Here is a 20,805-nt window from a genome sequence, read left to right as displayed (position 1 = left end):
TAAAATGGCTCAACTATGCCACCTGCTGCTACAAAGCTGTACATGTAGGGACCAAAAGACAGGAAGGATTGTGGGGAAATCCTCCGTGGAATTGAGGATTTAGAAGGAGGTAACGTGCTTTTTTATGTCCGTGGAATTGAGAATTTAAAAGAAGGCACGTCCTTTCAGAAATCAGCTCCAGAACCCCACATTAACAGCCTTACATGGGTTACACGTACACACTTTCTACTGCGTTGACTTTTACTGTGAAAATATACGTACTTCCGGTTTAGCTTCTGCGTTTCGTATTTCGTTTTATAGTAAAAAACAAAGGGATTTACAGAAATCAAAATGAGTTGTTTTCGTCGTTTTGGGATTTAAACAACGAAAACGGGAAACCGGCTACACATTTCCGTTTTAAAACACAAAAACGATGGCATTTGAGTTTGAAGCGCTAAAAGTAACTGTCAGCAGGTAACCGTTAACTCGCACGGATCTTCTCGCTCGTGGACTGGGAGCGTTGGACCGCCGAGTAGCGTCCGCACAACCGGAAACAGGAAGACAAGAAGCAGAGGAATAACAACAACACCGACATGGCCGCAGACAGTGATGTGAGTTTTTTTTTTACTTCAACACCCTGAACGAGAGGTCACAATGGCGGTCTCGTGACTGAACTGTTTCTTCTCTTGCAGCCCGAGTCCGAGGTGTTCGAGATCACCGACTTCACCACCGCGTCCGAGTGGGAACGGTGAGTGGCATCGATGAAGAGCACTGGTCGTTTAGGCACATTTGGCATACCAAGATGTACTTAATTATTACTAGAATTATTATTACTATTATGAGTTGTTAGTATTATAAGCTGCCATCATGACACACACACGCGGGTTTGAAATGGTCCTGATCGGCACATCAGCCAAACCATGACGACTTGTGACGTCAGCTTTATGACTCATTATGGACGGGAGCACACCAAGATTAGACTTCCGCTCATGGTTGCCGGGGCACCAAGCGGGCCCTGCAGCACTCTGGTGGATAGATGAAGAGCGGCAGAAGACCTGACGTGGTGAGCGGGAGGCAAGTTGCTTGTAGTAGAGATCGAAAATAAGGCACACAGATTAGAAATAAACCCATATTCTGATGGGGGTCAAACATGCATTGTGTCATCCACGTGAGCTGTGTAGACCGTGGCGGCTGGTGGCTCAAGGTGGGCCCAGACCCCACTGTCCTCTATGAACCATAAAATACGGACTGGATACAAGTGGACCTGCAGCTGTTCAACGCAGAGGCTCCAATGGCGACCTCCCGCGATAACAGCATTAACTCACGCGACACTACGAGCCGCCCATCCGCCACCGTAGATTGGAGGAGTTTTCTTTTGGAGAGGGGAGGCGCCCATTGTTTTTGATCTATTTTTACCTCCACAGTTTAAAACCATAAAAAACAAATATGAGGTCTATCGGATTAAATTTCTAGCAGTTGGTTTAATTACCACTCTTTGAAACTGTCAATACAACTTTCTTAAACCCCAAATGGCCGACTTGCTGTTGGGTTTAGGGCTTTCCTCCCAAGAGGATTTTTTTGTACATCCCACAACAGTACACATCCACATTTTCATGCAGCCAGCAGAAACCCAATATAATAATCTAATCAAAAGAGCCAATTTTCTTTCTGCAACTTGACGCCCATTGTAGACTGCAGTTTTAGCAAAAACATCCTTGAATGCCACATGTCAAAACCTTGCTAGTATCCCAAGCACCTTGTTTTCGCAAAGACTGACTCAAAGAATAGATAAACATTAGAAAAACAACGGGTCCTCTGCTCTCAGTTTCAGCTGCAGTGGTGTTGATGGAATTAATAACAGGTGCGCCAGATGCTTGGGCTGCACGGTATACCGGTATAAGATTTCAATACGGTATACATTTCTCACGTAGCGTTCATACCGGATTTACACCGTAACAACTGACGTTACTCTTCGGCGGCAGAATTTGTTTTTCATCGCACAACGGTTGGAGCTACTTGTCTTGCGCGTGTCGAGATGGAGTCATGGTTATAACTTTATACCAACAAGACACCAGGGCCCTGTTCCTCCTATGTGGTTCAAATAAGTTGATCAAACATACGAGATGATTGACACAAGAAGATCCTCCTCTGTCTCTCTAAAGCAAGGATGTCAAACTTGTTTCAGTTTCGGGCCAGATACTGCCCAAGAGTATGAGGATATACTGTATGTATCAGCCTATGTATCATATGTATGTGTGAGACCGTATGAGAGACAGTCTGTGGGACAGTGGATGTTCTGCTGCATGTGGTGCTCCAGAAAATCTTAAAAATAAACAAATAAATAAATGATTCCTGGCTTGTACAGGACGTGATCTTAGAGAACTCGCTCTATAAAACGTTAATCTAACTGATATCGCTCCTTCATCAATGTGAAAGTGAGCTGCCCTTTTTTTCCAAGGGAGTGGTGAACTTATCCAGCAACTCAGATGAAGTTTTACGATGCGTTGCTATGGTGATTTAGCCAAACCTGCTTCGGGGAACCGAAAAGCCTGTTCTATGTCATCTCATCCTGAAAATTATCCAACTAACTCAGCCACGTACGAGGAACGTGGCCCAAGAGAAGAGCTGTGTCTGTTTGGAGGGTTTTTGGTTTTGGAAAATCCGACGTAAGTGAGAACAGAAAACAATTTATTGCAAAGTCTGTTGAGCTGCTGGTGACAACACTAGCAGCCACAACAAGCTAACTTGCCGTTATTTACTTGCTCGTATTTACTTATTGTACTGTCAGAATCTTTCTTAATACCGTGATATGGATTTTTGGCCATACCGTGCAGCCCTACTAGAGGGGAAACAATGACATGATACCCAAAACTAGTAAAGCCATTATCACTACTAAGAGCATGAGGCCCTTTCTTAACCCTACCGAAGTTGCACAGATTGTCCAAATCCAGGGACAATCTCCAGAACATGGAGAAAATAAAACAAATATCTATATTTTAATTGCACACTTTTTCAGCGGGGGGATTTCAGAGGTGGGGGCGCCCCCCCTGTTATAATTGTAGGGGAAAGACTGTATACCATATAGTCTTTGTAATCGTTGATTCCAACTACAGTGGTTAGCAACCAGTGGCTGCTGCTGACCACTCATTGATCTGCTTTAAGGTTCGTGTCCAGAGTGGAGGAAGTGCTGAATGACTGGAAGCTGATTGGGAGCCGTGCAGGAAGCTCGACCCCGGAGAAGGTATGTACTCTAGGACGTGGATTATTGTAGAAGGAGTCCCCCGGCGATCTAAGCCTATAGCAGCTCAACTAAGGGATGGTCCAGGATAACCTGAGCCTCCCCGATCTATAAGCAATATCAAAGAGGAACGTTTTAAGCTTCATCTTAAATGAACTGACCGAATCTGCCCCCCGGACTGAAAGTGGAAGCTGGTTCCACAAAAGAGGAGCTTGATAACTGAAGGCTCCGGCTCCCCTCCTACTTTTCTCTAAGAACCATGAGTAACGCAGCATCTATGGAGCGCAGATGCCTTGTAGGGCAATACGGTGTTACAAGCTCTTTAAGATAAGACGGTGCCTCACCAGCAAATGCCTTGTTGGTGAGGAGAAGTACCTTAAATTCTATTCTTGATTTAACAGGAAGCCAGTGCTGAGAAGTTAATACAGGGGTTATATGATCCCTTTTCTTAGTTCTTGTTAATACATGTACTGCAGCATTCTGAATCAACTGGAGAGGTTTAAGCGAAGAGCAGCCTGATAACAAAGAATTACAGTAATCCAGTCTAGAAAACAAACCCATGAATTAGTTTTTCTGCATCACTTTGAGACAGAAAGTTCCTGATTTTTGATACATTACGTAGATGAAAAAATGCAGTCCTTGAAGTCTTCTTTATATGAGAGTTGAAGGACATATCCTGGTCAAAGCGAAGGAAGCGAAATCCTAGTCGGTCTCTTCTGGCTTAATCGGCAGATACGGTATTGTCTGCATAACAATGGCGGTTTATGCTGTGTTTTCTGATAATATCGCCCAAAGGAAGCATATACAGGGTATATAAAATCTGCACTGAAGCACAGAACCTTGTTGGACTCCGTGACCAACATTGGTGGTCCTTGAGGATTCACTGTTTACAAGCATAAACTGGGATTGATCCGATAAATATTACATTACAAGTCATTTAGCTGACTCTCTAATCCACATTTTGCCCGGGAAGCAATTGGGGGTTAGGTATCGTGCTCAAGGACATTTTAACATGGCGCATGGGGCAGCCAGGATTCAAACCACTGACCTTGTGGTTCCCTGCTCACCCTTTACTCTATTCGCAGTGGCCCCTATGGATAGGATTTAAACCTGCTTCCTTCTTCATCACAGGGGGAATTCACCAGTGGCTCCTGGGGGGAGAAGTCTCAGGATATCCAATTTGCTGACTTTAAGTTCCACATAAGTCATTACTTCCTGAAACAAGAATGTGAGCAGGATGATGGGAAGGACCAGCCCGAGGAAGGTATGCATATATCAAATGCACCGTAATATGAACCTTCCTTAATGTTGAGGGCATTGTTTTAACAATTGCATTTAAGTTAATGTTCACGTTTAGTCTTTGTATAGAATTATATTTCTATATTCCCTGTATTCCATGTTTCTGTAATGGTACAATATTGTTCTCGAGTCCAGATGCCTTCCCTGTGGCAATGCAGGATCTTCTGTGCATGAACAATGACTTCCCTCCTCGAGCCCACTGCCTGGTCAGATGGTAAGTTCTATTATTTAGGTTTCCATGCAAAAACAACCAAGAGAACCACTTTGAGATTTAACCAGCGTAGTGTTTCAGTAGTCAAATTTCAGCCCGCTCCTGCCTCCTGTTCTATTTGCTTTATGTCAAGCATTGACCGACCGAAGGTTGGGATCATTATCAATTTGTCATTTTTAAATGGATTATGATTAAGTGGGAATTGCTCATCAAAGGCATTTTCTCTGGCTGGAAATGCAGTCAACCAATCAGAGCATTGATTGCAGGGTTAATGTCATATTCCAGTGATTATTAAATCCAATTTTGAATGAAAATACATACTGTAAAGCTTATGTTGACTATATTCTTCATATTATATTTACAAATACCTTGTTCCATCTACTCAAACTTCTACAAGAACTGATCCTGATTGGTCCATACCGTCATATCACTAGAAGCTCCACAAGCTAAATCTGTGATTAGTGATCTGCTATTCTCATGGCGTCTCCTGAGCTCCAAAGAATCCAGCTTCCATGCAAGGACATGTATAATCTGTTGATCTGCTCTGCTCTGACTGTCTCTCTGGCGACAGGTATGGCATACGAGAGTTTGTGGTCATCTCCCCTGGAACCAACTGTGAGGTGATCACCAGCGAGTCAAAATGTAATCTGCTTCTTAGCTCCATCTCCATTTCTCTGGCCAACAGTGGCAGGTGAGTGTTGGCTTCGGAATTCCTCTGAGGAAGGCCCCTTGCCTAAACAAGGTTCGTTAAAACCAAAGGATTCTTATTCCTGCAGCTTGGTCCTAGGGTGCAGAAGGTCCTAGGTTCCTCCTAGCCTCATGTGACCAGAGTATGCAGGCAGTACCTGCAGGATGAAGGAATTGATGTCATTAAATGGCTCTCAAGGTCACCTGACCTAAACCCGATAGAACACCTCTGGGACATTATGTTTCTGTCCATCAGACGCTGCCAGGTTGCTCCTCAGACTTTACAGGAGCTCACTGATGCCCTTAGACAGATCTGGGAGGACATCTCACAGAACAGTTGTCTCATTAGAAGCATGCCACACGTCGTCCAGGATGCATACAAACACGTGGGGCCACACAACATAGTGAGAAGAATTTTCAGTTGCAGAAATTGAATTTTGGCTAAATAGACTAGCCTGCCACATCATCTTCTCCTTTGATTTCTGGTTTGTCTATAATATGACGCCCTATGTAGGCTGAAACTTGTATTTCAATCAAAAGATGTGACATCTGTTTGTTCCTAAGACATTAAACTGTCCACATCAGTATATATATCCAACATCATATTGAGATCTGATGTGTTTTCAAAGTGTTCCTTAACTCTTTTTAGCAGTGTACTAGTGTTCCCTATCAGGGAACTCGAGCTGCGTAAAGACGCTGTGGGAATGCCCCTGCGTGACCGCGTCATGAAGCACGTGTGAAACCTAACCAATGGCGAGCTGGTACGTCATAGCGGGGACGCCGGACCAGGGCGCTATAAAGGGACACGAAGGGCAGGACTATTCATCTCTGTGCCTTCATCTAGTGCGTGTGAAGTTTTCCACTGAGATAGAAATGGCTGAGCGGTTTGTCCAGTGTGTTCCCCCTTGCACCCGATTTATTACGGGCAGAGACTCACACGACCTGTGTGTTGTCTGCTTAGGCATGGAGCACGCCCAGCTAGCCCTTGAGGGGAGCATTTGCCGTGGCAATCTCGCGTCTCTCGTCGAGCTCTCTTCAATGAGGACGGCTCGACGAGGCGCGCTCCCCGCGGCCGCGCCGATGTGGACCTATTTGCCTCCGCAGAGACAACTCATTGTCCTCGGTGGTTCTCCCTCACGCACCCCGCCCCTCTCGGCTTGGATGCTTTGGGACAGTCATGGCCAAAAAGCATGCGCCTGTACGCTTTCCCCCCGGTTGCTCTGTTCCCAGGGGTTCTGAATAGGGTCCGTCAGGACGGCGTCAGCCTACTGTTAGTAGCCCCGTTCTGGCCGGCCCGAGTATGGTTTGCGGACCTAATATCGCTTCTCGCAGGCCCCCCGGTGGAGATCCCCATCAGGTCGGACCTGCTGTCTCAGGCGTCGGGGTCCATAGTTCACCCCCGCCCTGAGCTTTGGAAGCTATGGGCGTGGCCCTTGAAAGGGCCTATGCCGGTAGATGGTGCCACCTGCTGTAGGAACAACTGCGGACCCAGTTAACTGCCCGGTCGGTTCAGTACTGGAGTTCCTGCCATGTTTCCCACAGGTCTTCCCGTCTGCCTTTAGGCATCTCTCTTCCTTGTGGCACCCTGTCCTCCGTTCCTGATGTCGGACCAGGCGTATAACAGAGCAGCAGCAAGTGAATGGTTAGGGCCATGACACTTGCTTATGAATCGGCCGGTCAGCCCGCATCTCGGCTGTCCCGGCCCATTCTATCGGGGTATGGCGGCTGCAGAAGCCTTGAGCACAGGTGCTCTCGTCGAGTGTGCGTATTTAAAAAAAACTTCACACTACGGTCACTTGCTCGTATGGTGAGTGGGTATAAGTGTTCCCACAGCGTCTTTACGCAGCTCGAGTTCCCTGATAGGGAACGTCTCTCGGTTACGTATGTAACCTTTGTTCCCTGAAGGGAACGTGGCAATGCGTAAACGTTCTGCCATACTCCCGGCCTGCCCGTGGCACTCGATTCGGCCTTTCAGAGATGAATGGTCCTGCCCTTCAGGTCCCTTTATAGCGCCCTTGTCCGGCGCCCCCGCTATGACGTACCAGCTCGCCATTGGTTAGGTTTCACACGTGCTTCATGACGCGGTCACGCAGGGGCGTTCCCACAGCGTCTTTACGCAGCGTCTCGTTCCCTTCAGGGAACGAAGGTTACATACGTAACCGAGAGACGTTACACTTATGCAAGATAGTTGGACATTCAACAGTTATGTGTTCACATGGTCTGAGGCAGTTTTTGAAGTTTCTCTCTAGCTGTGTGACTTAAGAAGTCAGCTGGAACATGTTGACTTCTTCATTGTAATGCCTGCTCCTCTTGGGCTTGTGCTCCCAGCCAGGTGCCCATGTTTGTACAGATCCAGCAGAAGTGGAGGCGGGTGTATGCTGGAGAGTGCCAGGGTCCAGGTGTGCGCACAGACTACGAGATGGTCCATCTGCGCAAGGTGCCGAGCCAGTACAACCACCTGTCTGGCCTGCTAGACATCTTCAAGTCAAAGATAGTAAGTTTGTTCCATCTACTTGTCGTCAGGCTGAGTACATATTTCTATTATTGCATTTTACATCATCAGTTCATTTAATCATTTCAAATCAAACCAGAGTGTTAATCTGAACGCTTCACCACACAATATAGACAAGGTACTAAACATACAAAGGGTACATTATTAGTGGAGCCTCTTTTTTTCAGGCAGAGGGACAACAGTGGTCATCAAAGAGAAAACCGAGGTCTGCAACGCCGGCTGATGGTTACAAGGCTGCAAGCACAAGCTCTAATGTGTCTATTGCAGACAAGAAGCTTGTTTAGGCTTAAGCCTACTAGGGTAGCTAGCTGGACAATGAATATACCACAATTTAAATATACATCTATCTCACATCAACAATCCTTCTGTAGAGTTTTCTATAAATAACTACAGCTTAAGGGCCAGCCATTCCTGCTTCGAACATTACCAGTAAGGATACTGTTTGCATACTATTCTTACTTGATACCGGTGGAAAATCATTAAATGTTTCCAAGCCTGGAGAACGAATTGACAGTATACGCCGAGGTTTTTTTTCTTTGGAGCGGGATGTATAGAAGAAGATAAACTTGTTAAAACTGGGGGTGGGGGGGCAAAAACAAAATGCTGTTAATCGACCCTGGATTATCAGCACCATAACATACACGACTGCCTCTGTGTGAAGGAGTGCACACTTTCTGTCCCATTTCCCCATTGTGGGACTGATAAAGGAATATCTTATCTAAGTAATACTCACCAAGATGGAACATTGTTGTTTTCCAACAGATACGGAAATTTCAGTATGTGGAACCAATCGGGATGTAGATGATTGATCGTTTCCTTCTGTTTTCACCCTTAGGGTTGTAGCCTCTCCCCTCTGCCTCCAATCAACATCTCCATCCGCTTCACCTACATTCTCCAGGACTGGCAGCAGTACTCGTGGCCACAGCAGCCTCCAGGTGGGTAGGATGTGGGGACCCTTTACCAAATAATCTAATGATTGTTGCATTATTGACATTTAATAATGTATTAACTCCTTGATTATGAGACAGGTGTTGTAGATGTAGTTGGTGTGTTCATTGCTTAGTGTGCTTGTGTGACCATCTCACAGCTTTGTTTTTCACTTAACAAGCATTTTCATGTGTCTCTTACTGCTGGAATATACTATTTGTTTTGGTCTCAACAATCATCAGGTACATTAAAAACCATGACAACAGCTCCTTTTATGCATCAGTAATGTAGGACCACAAAGGGAACAAGTACGTTGGATAAAGACCCCATGAATTTGTGTGTATTTCGACATCATGTGAAAATGTAGAGTTAAAGAGTTCAACAGAGACTATTTCTAATGTTTACCCAAACTGACACACATACACGTGGCCCAGGAGCCAAACGAATGGGAGCCTTCATGTCGGGATGAACGTGTAACATCTGACAAAGCCAGACAACATTTGGCATTGTGTAATTCTCCAACCTACATTGAAACAGCCAACGTGCAATGTGTTTGAGAAGCTTTTAAGTGTACATTATTCTGGTGCTGTTTCCAACAGTTCTACACATTGTCCACTGACACCATGAGTCCCTTTATGTGTCCTACCAGTGTTTCTCTATGATGACCACTGTTGTTGGGTGTTGATTTGGCTCCCTGCAGACTTTGACACACTCCTTGGAGGCGAGGTGGGAGGTGTGGAATTTGGGAAGCTTCCATTTGGAGCTTGCGAAGAACCAATCAGGTAAAGGCATTGTAACGTTAATTATGGAATGCCGTTTTAGTCAAAATTAAATAAATGAATAAATACACGGTAATGCATAATGACACTGCATTTCATGATAAATAAATGAATAAATACTCGGTAATGCATAATGACACTGCATTTCATGATAAATAAATGAATAAATACTCGGTAATGCATAATGACACTGCATTTCATAATAAATAAATACACGGTAATGCATAATGACACGGTAATGCATAATGACACAGTAATACATAATGACACAGTATTTCATTTCACGTTCTTATATGCAAATCAGGGGGCGTGGCTATCTATCACATTCAGAACAGACGACAGAGCCGTGTGCCGTCGACACCGCTAGCGAACGTGCATTATGCATTACCGTGTATTTATTCATTTATTTATTATGAAATGCAGTGTCATTATGCATTACCGTGTATTTATTCATTTATTTATTATGAAATGCAGTGTCATTATGCATTACCGAGTATTTATTCATTTATTTATCATGAAATGCAGTGTCATTATGCATTACCGTGTATTTATTTATTTATTTAATTTTGACTAAAACGGCATTCCATAGTTAATGATAGTACATTTTAGAACTGGAGTGTCAAACTCATTTTAGGTTTGGGCCAGATACTGCCCACTTAGATCTCAAGTGGGCCAGACCATGAGGTGGGGAGGGGGGTGGCCCGGCTGGTCCGGGGGGGCGCACAGCCGACGGGGAGACATTTTGCGCGAGTTTGACACCTGTCTTCTAGAAGATCAGTACAGAAGAAACAAGCGGACTGAATCTGAATGGTTATACAATGATCTCTGTTTTTGGATGTTTTAGTGAGCTTCACCTTGCAACTACTTGGCCTCACCTGACGGAAGGCATCGTTGTGGATAATGATGTGTACAGGTAATGTTGTTGAGTGTTGTCTGTCTTGACTGTCCCTGCCTCCACAATAAAGCCCAGCTGACATAGAGAGATGGATACTTAATTTGCTAGTCCAAGCAGCGATATATTAAGAATGTTTACCTGCAGTTAAAAAAGGAGCTCCTCCTGCTTATGGCGACAGCCTCCTGTTCTCTCGAACCGAGTCCAATGTGGTGTCTTAAAACCTATATTGTCTACAGTGTCCAGCAGGGGGCAGCAGGACGGAGTTATAGCGAAGAGCCAATTACCAATGTAACTTAAGCCATTTTATAAACTCAGTTGTGATGTTCTATACAGCTGATAAATTGAGACAAAGTCAACCCTCTCTCAATAGACAATGCAGCAGTTACAGCATTTTTTACAATTTAACCAGGAAAATCCAATTACGATTGAAAATGTAATTTTCAAGGGAGACATGGCCAAAAATATGAAGACATGTGACATGTCGTTTGAAGAACATCTAGTCATCAGTTCTGAGGCCATGTCCTCTCAAAACCCCTTTTCATGTGCTTCGACCAAATAACCATTGAAAGTCCTTTCTTACCCGCATGCTCCCGCTCCTCGTGTGACCCAACAGTGACCTCGACCCACTCCAAGCTCCTCACTGGTCAGTCCGGGTCCGGTCAGCTGAAAACCCTCAGTGTCTCCTGGGTAAGAGTGGACATGAGAATAGGATGACGCTATTTCACATCATATTGTTCCATGCTGAGCCCTCTTCTTACTTATTAGAGGCCCACTGGGATCTGCAATTACCCCTTTTCCCTGTTTAACTTGCTTTGATTGATATGAAGGTACATTTGTGTCTTATTAAGCAAACAGAAAAAAACGTCCTCGTCCTTTTAAAAAAAGACTCCACAACAAGAAAAGGTGCTGCTGCCTTTCAAATACTTTTAACAAAATACAAAGTCAGCTCCCCTCTGCGTCGCCTCCCGCCAGTGTTTAATGTTAGACACCAAGCGCCCAGTCGAACCACCAATAGAAACTCCTCGTTCATTCAGCGGCGTATGTCGCGGGACATACGCCGCTGAATGAACGAGGAGTTTACGTCCAATCTCATATCTCAAAAGTTTTTGTTTTGCAGCCAAATATTCTAGTGACCAAAACTAATAAATAATATTTTTACTTACAAACTTGATTTTTGATTGTGATGCAAGACATGTGCCCTCCAAAGTGGCTTATTTGTTAAATATACCTTGGTAGATTCATATATCGTATTTTGTTTTTGAGCAAGCCCATATTGTTAGTTCAGCTGGTGTCGGACACTGAGGCCTTACCTTATCAAGCAATCAATTTTAGAAATTTAGCAGTATAACGTGTGCAAACATTAGCTACATGTCATTTAGCTGACACTTTTATCCAAAGTGACTTACAATAAGTGCATTTCCAAATAGAGATACAAACTCAGAAGAAAGTACAATTTCGTCAAATAAGCAGTTTCAAAACATGAAAAGTGCGATTATAAGTACAATTTAAGTGCTACGATTTGTTAGTGCTACGGTTTGCTAGTGTTTTAGTCAAGGTAGAGTCTAAAAAGGTTTGTCTTGAGTTTTCAACGGAAGATGTAGAGGCTCTCTGCAGTCCTGATGTCATCAGAGCTCATTCCACCATCTGGGAGCCAGGACAGCGAATAGTCGCGATCTCGCCGAATGCTCTTCTCTCAGTGAGGGAGGAACAAGCAGCTTGGCAGATGCAGAGCGGAGTGTGCGGGTTGGGATGTAGGGTTTCACCATGTCCTGGATGTAGACTGGACCCGATCCATTCACAGCATGGTACGTGAGTACCAATATTTTGAACTGGATGCGGGCAGCCACTGGTAACCAGTGAAGAGAATGGAGAAGTGGTGTGGTGTGGGAGTATTTCGGAAGGTTGAAGACCAGTCGAGCTGTGCATTCTGGATAAGCTGCAGTGGTCGAATGGCGGTAGCAGGGAGACCTGCTAGGAGAGAATTAGTCAGGTCCTGAGTGGGAGAGTTTTTTCCGGGGAAGAAAAGTAGTTCGTTCTTGCCGGGGTTGATCTTCAGGTGATGAGCGGACATCCACTAGGAGATGTCAGTCAGACATGCAGAGATCCGTGCCGCCACCCGAGTGTCTGAGTCGGGGAAGTAGAGAATTTGTTGGGTGTCGTCGGCATAGCTGTGATAGGAAAAACCATGCGAGCGAATGATGGAGCCAAGAGAGTTGGTGTAGATTGAGAAGAGGAGGGGACCCAGGACGGAGGCCTGAGGAACTCCAGTAGTAAGAGTACAAGGTTCTGACACCGATCATCTTCAAATTACCCGGGAGGTGCAGCCGTCAAGGTAGGATGAGAGAAGAGAGCGCGGAACCTGTGACACTAAGTTCATGAAGGGCGGAGATAAGGATCTGGTGGTCGAATGCTGCAGAAAGGCCCAGAAGAATGAAGACGGAGGAGAGAGAGGTGGTTCTAGCAGCGTGGAGTTGCTCCGAGACAGCGAGGAGAGCAGTTTCTGTGGAATGTCCCGCCTTGAAGCCTGACTGATGGGGGTCAAGAAGATTGTTACGATGGAGAGCTGGTTAGAGATGGCTCGTTCAATAGTTTTGGACAGGAAGGGACGGAGAGATACCGGTCTGTAGTTGTTTTCTTCAGAAGGGTTGAGGGTAAGTTTCTTCAGGAGTGGGTTAACTCTTGCCTCTTTCAGAGAGTTGGGGAAACAGCCATATAACAGAGCATCGTTAACGAGACAGGTGAGGAAAGGAAGAAGATCGGGGGCGATCGACTGTAGAATGTGCGATGGAATGGGGTCAAGGGGGCAGGAGGTGGGACGGGCAGAGGTTACCAAGGTAAGAACTTTGTTAGGAGACAGGGGTGTGAAACAGGGAAGCGAGGGCGATAGAGGTGAAGTCTGTGGGATACAGTTGGAAGGAGGTGGGTTGGAGAAGAAGGAGCGTATGTCAGCTATTTTTTTGGTAAAGTAGGTGACAAAGTCTCCTGGAAGAAGGGTGGAGGGGGGAGGAGGACTGGGGGGTTCGAGGAGGTTAATGAAGATAGAAAATAGTTTTTTGGGGTTGGAAAATGAGGACTCGATTCTGGATTGGTAGAAAGCGCTTTTTGCAGCAGCGAGGGAGGCAGAAAAAGAGTAGAGAAGCGACTGAAACGCATGCAGGTCGTCAGGTTATTTGTATTTACGCCATTTCCTTTCGGATACTCGCAGAGTGGCTCTCATAGCATGCACCGGTTCAGACAACCACAGAGCCGGAGGGGATCTGCCAGCCCGTCGAGTCTTAAGCGGACACAGCGAGTCGAGAGAGGAGGACAGAGTTGTTAGGAGAGTCTCTGCGGCAACGTTCAGTTGCAAGAGTGCGAAAGAGTCGGTTGAGGGGAGAGCCGATAGAACAGAGGAGGCCAGGGAGGGGGGAGAGAGTGAGCGAATGTTGCGGCGGACAGGTATAGAGTCGATTGAAGAGATGTGTCGTTAGTTGGGGAGAGCGGAAGAGAGTTTGAGACAAAGTAGTGATCCGAGACATGGAGTGGAGTTACAGTGAGGTTAGTTGTAGCGCAGTTCCTAGTGAAGATGTAGTCAAGGTGATTGCCAGCTTTGTGAGTAGGAGGGGAGGGATTGAGTGACAGTGCAAAGGAAGAAAGTAGGAGTATGAGGTCAGATGACTTCTCTGTCGGGATGTTGAAGTCTCCTAGGAGGATGAGTTGAGAGCCATTTTCAGGGAAGTTTGACAGGACGATGTCCAGTTCTTCCAGAAAATGACCCAAAGAGCCTGGCGGACGGTAGAGGACAACAATGTTTAATTGAACCGGGTGAGTAACGGTCACAGCATGGAATTCAAAAGACAGTGGGGGGGGGGGAGGAAGATATAGGGTACGGAGAAAAGATCCATTTGGGTGAAATGAGTAAACCTGTGCCGAGATGAAGTCTGCCTTGCGAGTAGCTGACTGGCAGTTCCAGAGGCCTCTTGTGACAAGGTGTTGGACATGTGTGGAGCGGGGGAGTAGGTAAGAGAGGAGAGATTACGACAAAGGATTGATCTAGTCCGAGGGCGGTAGTATCTGCATGTAGAAATTCAAACAGGTACAGGGATAAAACACATAGTTACGAATGAATATGAAAGGCGCCGCACTCAGCCGCCCCGAAGACTCCACGGAAAACTCCTTTTGTCTTTGTTCTGCTTATCTTTGTGCGAAGGGTCTCGCTAACGCTTCTTCTTTTTGTTGTTTTACGGCGGTTGGCATCCATCTTATAGGTGCATTACCGCCACCTTCTGCTCCGGAATATGGATCAGACAAAACCTTACCCTTCTTTACCCCACAATAAAACAAAACAAACAAAACCATAATAAAAAAAATTAAAAAAATACAAATACAAATAAGTAACCCCTGTACCTCATCACTACATTTCACTCATATCCTATAAAAAACCCCTGTGCTCTTCAAGAATGCCAACAGTACCCTAACCTGTGCTCTCACCCATAGCCAGTACTCCTTTCAGAGAACAATCATGAATCCCTACCTCCCTCAGACTATTCCTCATAACTTCTCTTTGTGTCTCATACTCCCTACACCTCAACACTACGTGCTCTACTGACTCCTCTTCTCCACACCTGTCACACAACCCTGTCTGGTGTTTCCCTATCATTTTTAGAGTTTTATTTAGTGCACAATGACCCAGCCGTAACCTTGTCAGAACAGTTTGTTCTCTCCTATTCCCACCTCCGACCCTATTAACTTTGATGCTCTTTTGAATGTGATTGTAATGTCTCCCTTTCCCTTCTCTATCCCACCTATCTTGCCACATTTTATTGATATTTCCCCAGTTAATACTCTTGACCTCTGCCTTGCTAATCTTCATCTCTATGTCCCCTTTCTTTAAAGCCCCTTTTGCCAGCTCATCTGCCCTCTCATTCCCGCTCACCCCAACATGTGCTGGAACCCACAGGAATTTGACCTGACCTCCCTGACTGGTTATTCTTGTGGCTGACTGAAGGACTTTAAACAGTATATCCTGTCGACTGGTCGACTGAAAGGACCTTATACTTGCTAGCACTGAAGATGTGTCTGAGCAAATTAATACCTTTTCCAGTCTTTCCTTTTCCACCCATCGTAGAGCAACCACCACTGCCACCATCTCCACTGTGTAGACCCCTTGATTATCAGATGTTCTCCTGTTAATTCCTATTCCTTTATCTGGTACTGCCACCCCAAACCCTGTCACTCCTGTTTCAGGTTTCTTAGCACCATCCGTATATACCTGTGTGTAATCCCTATATACTTCCCTTACATGGCACTCAAACGCAGCTACCAAATCAATCTTATTTTTTCCCTTTCTTTTGACATCTAATAAATGCCAGTCTATATCCGGCCACGCAAGTGTCCACGGGGCCTGACCCGTAGGCTACACTGCCGTAATCCCACAATGATCTAATCAAAGCCACATACATAGTTTTAAATGACAAACAACTGGCTCCCCATTCCCTCCCAGTCACACATCTCATCACATTAATTACTTTTTTAAATTTTTCCTCGACTCTCCTGATATGGTCTGCCCATGTCAACCGTGCATCAAAAAGAACACTCAGAAATTTAAATGTGCCCACCCTTACTAAATCTTTCCCATACATTTTTAGCTTCATGCTATCCTTGATTATTTTCCTTTGTGTTTTCTCCACTGAGAACCTAAACCCCCACTCACACCCCCACTCTACCACCTCATCAATTGCTTCTTGTACCTTTCTGACTGCATGCTCCATGTTCCTTCCCCTTTTCCAGAATGCCCCATCATCAGCAAACAGAGATCTACCGATATCTACTGGTACCTTTGTGAACACGTCATTTATCATAATGATGAAGAGGAGTGGGCTAATCAGACTTCCTTTTCCCATGTGCCTTAGCATGACGTAGCATACCTGATTGTTCCCTGGAGACGAGGGTCTTGATCCATTTATCGCTCTCACCATTTCTGCCAAAGTAAAAGGATCATCTATATCCTCCTGAGTGTCCTCCCTCCTCTCTAGCGCATCTGGGTGCTGACTCATTTTTCTTTCCCTCCTCCTCCTTTCTTCTTCAGACAGTTTATTTGAGCCATGAATCTTCACAAATGCTTTCACCATTATCTCTGATTTTTCCCTATTAGAGATCGCTGTTTCCTTACCAGAAATCAAAACAGGGTAGTCCCACTCCCTTCTATCTCCTGCCATCCTCTTAATCATTCCCCATACATCTCCCACAGGAGTAGTTCTTCCCATTTGATTGCAAAAACTCCTACAACTGTCTCTCTTAGCTTGTCTTACTGTTCTTCTCACTATGGCTTGTGCTTTCTTATATTGTATCAAATGCTGCATGTTATGGGAGCGTCTGACTTGTTTGAATGTCTGTTTTTAACAGCTTGGCAACACTCCTCTGTCCACCAAGGAACAAGCTTCCTATTTAACCTATTTCTCCTCCTGGGTGTGGATCCATTGGCTGCCATGATTATTGCTGAAGTTACCTCCTTATTTATGTAATCTATATCTCCAGCAATGCTGATCTTAGACATTGTTCTCTCACTTAGCTGTTGAAACTCACCCCAGTCTGCTTTTTGAAAGATCCATCTTGGGGTTCCGCCCCCTGTTCTGACTTCCACTGGTTCTCCTATCAAACATGATACTGGATATTGATCACTGCCTACTGTTGTTGTCAAAACGTGCCATTTACTTACTCCAGCCAATGCATTAGGTACTAGTGTGATATCTAATGCTGACTCTTTCCCTGTATTTACGTTTATCCTTGTTCCTCTACCATCATTCATACAAATCAAATTCCTCTCATCAATCAAATCTTCAATAACCCTGCCATTTGAATCTGTTTGCACGCCCCCCCACATTGTACTGTGAGCATTGAAATCTGCACACCATACTACTTTATTTCCCCCTTGTCCTTGTATTTTTTGTAGTGTATCCAGCTCCAACCGTTTGCATGGGTTGTAGTAATTGATAACCACCTACTCTGCTCTTTCCCACACTTCCACCACTATACACTCTTGACTGTCTCCCTTTTCCAGTACCCCATATGGAATATCCTGTTTGATAAATGTAACACACCCTCCTCCTATCCCTTGTTCTGTCTTTCCTTATCACTGAATATCCATGCATCACAAAATCTAAAGCAGGTTTCAACCACGTCTCCTGTACACACAATACATCCGGCTTTACATTTATTTCTTTAATATAATGCTTGAATTCTTGGCCATTGGCAAGAACACTTCTGGCATTCCATTGTAATAGTATAACCATTATTAATGCTAACCAACCCATGGTGCTTCCTGGCTTGACTGATTAGTGAGGTTCTCCCTCACTTCTTCCCATGTCAGCCCCACTAATCCTAAGTGGTTCACTGTTGCTTTTACAATCAGCTGGATTTTATCATTTTTTGATTTTACTTCTGCTGTGCTGTTAATCACTCCTGCAATAAATGTTATTAAATCCTTTTTATCCACATATATCCTGTCATTTACTTCTTGTTTTCTCTTCATCACCCTTTATTTCTCGACTCCTGGTAACTTCATTCCTTACTTTTGCTACTCTTACCGCTTCTGCTTAAGTGATCTTTCTTTCCACCCTTACTTTTTGGATTTCATTTTCTCGTCTCATCACTTCACACCCTCCATACGCCACACAGTGGGCTCCTCCCCACTGTAGTGTCCCTGTTTCACACTTCCCATACTCGTGGTCGCCACCACATGGAGCGCATCTCCTCTTCTCTTTGCAGTTATTGGCTATGTGCCCGAACCTCTGGCAATTAAAGCACCTTAGTGGCTTTGGCACATATTCTCTCACTGGGTAACTCAGAAAACCAACTAATACCTTCTTTGGCACATGCCTTTCTACAGACTCAATAAGTACTGACTCGCTGTCCATTTTAACTCCATCTCTTGTCATTTTCATTCTTTCAGCATTCACTACTTTTCCTCCCTTAGCGTTCTTCATTAGCTCCTCCATACCAACACTCACTGGCACCCCTGTGATAACTGCTTTACTTTCACCATTTTTTGCTCCCAACATCCCTGTGTTCAACACCTTTATTTTTCCTATTTCTTTTAGATTAAGTGCTTTCTCAAGTTGTTCCTCATTAGCACACCTCACCAGTAGGTTGCCATCATTTAGGACCTTTGCATAGCTTATCTCCCCCAATTTGTTTGACAGAGCTATTGTCAGCACAAATGGACTGATTGTCTTTATATTCTCTTGAGCTTTTTCATGGAACCTTACTATGACCATACATTCACCAGGTCTTTCTCGTTGCCCTCGTTCGTCTCCTTCTCTCTGACTTTCCGAGCTCTCGTTATTGTTAGGTCTTGTTCGTTTGTTAGTTTTCACAGGATCACGTTGATTTTTACTTCTCTGCCCCTCTATCTCCCCCACCCCATTCTCTTCTTCACTCCCCTGACAACACTCCATTGTCTGATCCATTCACGGAGCAGTCGTGCTCAACCGCCTCCAAAGAAGTTGCTCCTTCTCGATTTAAATGCCGCATATTTTGCCGATTTGCAATTCCCCGGCCGCCTCCTGCGGATGCCGCCGCCATCTCCTGACTCGTCCCCAAGACTCGTTTCCATTTCTTAAAGCTGTTCGTTTATTGAATGTATTCGTCAAAAACTCTCCACAGCTAGTTTCGCAACTCCAATCCAATTCACCGGTCTCTCTCTCTCTCTCCTTCCCTGTCGTCCCAGCGTCTCGCTAACGCTTCACCTAGTCTCCAGTTAAATACTCCCTCGTTAGTGGAAGTCGGCTGCACTGACCACTCCCTCGTCATTAGGAAACAACAGGTTGATTGCCCTCAGCAGAAAACTCATCCAAATGCAAAGCGACGAGCACTTTGACACCCTAATCAGTGAACAACAACAACAACAACAACAACTAGCAGTCAAGTTAGCTTTAAACAAGAAACGGTAACAGATAAAGCAAGTAGCAGTCAAGTTTCACTTAAAAACAGCAGAAGCAACAACAGGTTTAGAAGACTAGCTTGGTTAGAGAAAAGATACTCAATCCGATTTCAAGTCTCCTGGAAGTCTGACCCATGCGTTACATTTTGCCTGGGGAGCAATTAGGGGTTAGGTGTCTTGCTCAGGGACACTTCGACATGGCACATGGGGCAGCCAGGATTCAAACCAACAATCTTGCAGCTCCCAGCACATCACACTACTCCATGTGCCACGATCGCCGCATAATTTGAACTATTGTACCCTTTGTTATACTTTCATGCAGGTGACTTGCTCACAGAGTTCTTTAAGCTCTGCTGTAGGAAGGAGTCTACAGAAGAGGTTCTAGGAAGAGGGATGGCTGAAGAAGAGGGCAAAGGTCAGGTTACAATTCAGCAAAGTGTGGAGCCTGCTGCGTCCTTCACTCGTGTTTGTGAACTGTTTGCATGTTGATATTCCATCAGATCAAGTATTATCAAGACGGTTCCTGTGGGATTGTAAATAACTAGTTCTTTCCTTGTAGAAAATAGTGACATCAGCTCTGCGCTATCGAAGCTGACAGACCCAACAGCAACAGTGCCAATCTCCAAACTGTCTGTCTCCAACATGGTGCACAGCGCCCGCAAGCACATCCGGCGCCACAGACGCATAGACGAGTCCCCTCTCAACACCGATGTACTCAATTCAATCCTTCTGGTGAGGGTTTCTCACTGCATTTGTAAGAGACTAAAACTGAATGTTTCAGACAGATGGTGAAGAAATATTCACACAGACAACACAAGGAAAATTAAATGCTTTTTAACATGAAAGCATGTGAAGGTGTTAAGGTCTTAAAATGAGCTGATATGTTTCCTTTAACAATATCCCCAGTGATGGATTGGTATTTTAGAATATATTTTTAATATTGTTTTTTTTTCCTTTTTCTCTCAGTATCTCTTCCCGGATGCTGCTGTGGAGAAGTCATCAGAGAACAGCAAGAATAGAACAAATCCATCCAACTGCTGTGGGAAAGATGAGCAGAATAAGAACTCTGACTACGTATAACCCTTTAGCACTGACACACCACACTGTCATACGTTTAATATTTACTACTCTACTCAGCCAAACGATGAAAAGAACTACAATTACTGTCAAACCACTTTGACCTTAAATCATTGGAAAATAAGAAGATAATTGTGCAAACCTTTGACAAAAGTGTTTTTTGGAAATTCCCTGTGCAAAGATCAACCAACGAGGACACAAGTTGAGTCCTAATTCTGCTCCGGTGGAGTTAGAATAGGAGGCCCAGTGTATTCTCTGTGCGTTATGTGTTAAATGTTTGC

At 44.8% G+C, this 20,805-nt stretch overlaps 1 protein-coding gene across 2 annotated transcripts in view; it reads left to right on the top strand.

Moving 5' to 3' along the window:
* Positions 1–279: 279 nt before the first annotated feature.
* The window catches only part of rab3gap1 (RAB3 GTPase activating protein subunit 1), a 30,817-nt gene continuing 10,291 nt past the window's right edge, over positions 280–20,805 (top strand). The window contains exons 1-14 of one of the 2 annotated variants that reach the window (XM_037463418.2): positions 280–590; positions 672–727; positions 3,142–3,220; positions 4,349–4,481; positions 4,652–4,730; positions 5,299–5,418; positions 7,743–7,908; positions 8,762–8,861; positions 9,554–9,635; positions 10,477–10,545; positions 11,141–11,214; positions 19,770–19,862; positions 20,007–20,179; positions 20,414–20,521. In XM_037463418.2, coding sequence (XP_037319315.2) covers positions 573–590; positions 672–727; positions 3,142–3,220; positions 4,349–4,481; positions 4,652–4,730; positions 5,299–5,418; positions 7,743–7,908; positions 8,762–8,861; positions 9,554–9,635; positions 10,477–10,545; positions 11,141–11,214; positions 19,770–19,862; positions 20,007–20,179; positions 20,414–20,521 — 1,350 coding nt within the window. In that variant the 5' untranslated portion in view covers positions 280–572. The remainder of the gene's footprint in view (positions 591–671; positions 728–3,141; positions 3,221–4,348; positions 4,482–4,651; positions 4,731–5,298; positions 5,419–7,742; positions 7,909–8,761; positions 8,862–9,553; positions 9,636–10,476; positions 10,546–11,140; positions 11,215–19,769; positions 19,863–20,006; positions 20,180–20,413; positions 20,522–20,805) is intronic. The other variant, XM_037463419.2, reaches the window with a different exon arrangement.

Source organism: Pungitius pungitius, chromosome 21 (genome assembly GCF_949316345.1).
Source record: "Pungitius pungitius chromosome 21, fPunPun2.1, whole genome shotgun sequence".
NCBI classification, from domain to species: Eukaryota; Metazoa; Chordata; class Actinopteri; order Perciformes; family Gasterosteidae; genus Pungitius; species Pungitius pungitius.
This window is presented reverse-complemented; position numbering and strand designations above follow the sequence as displayed.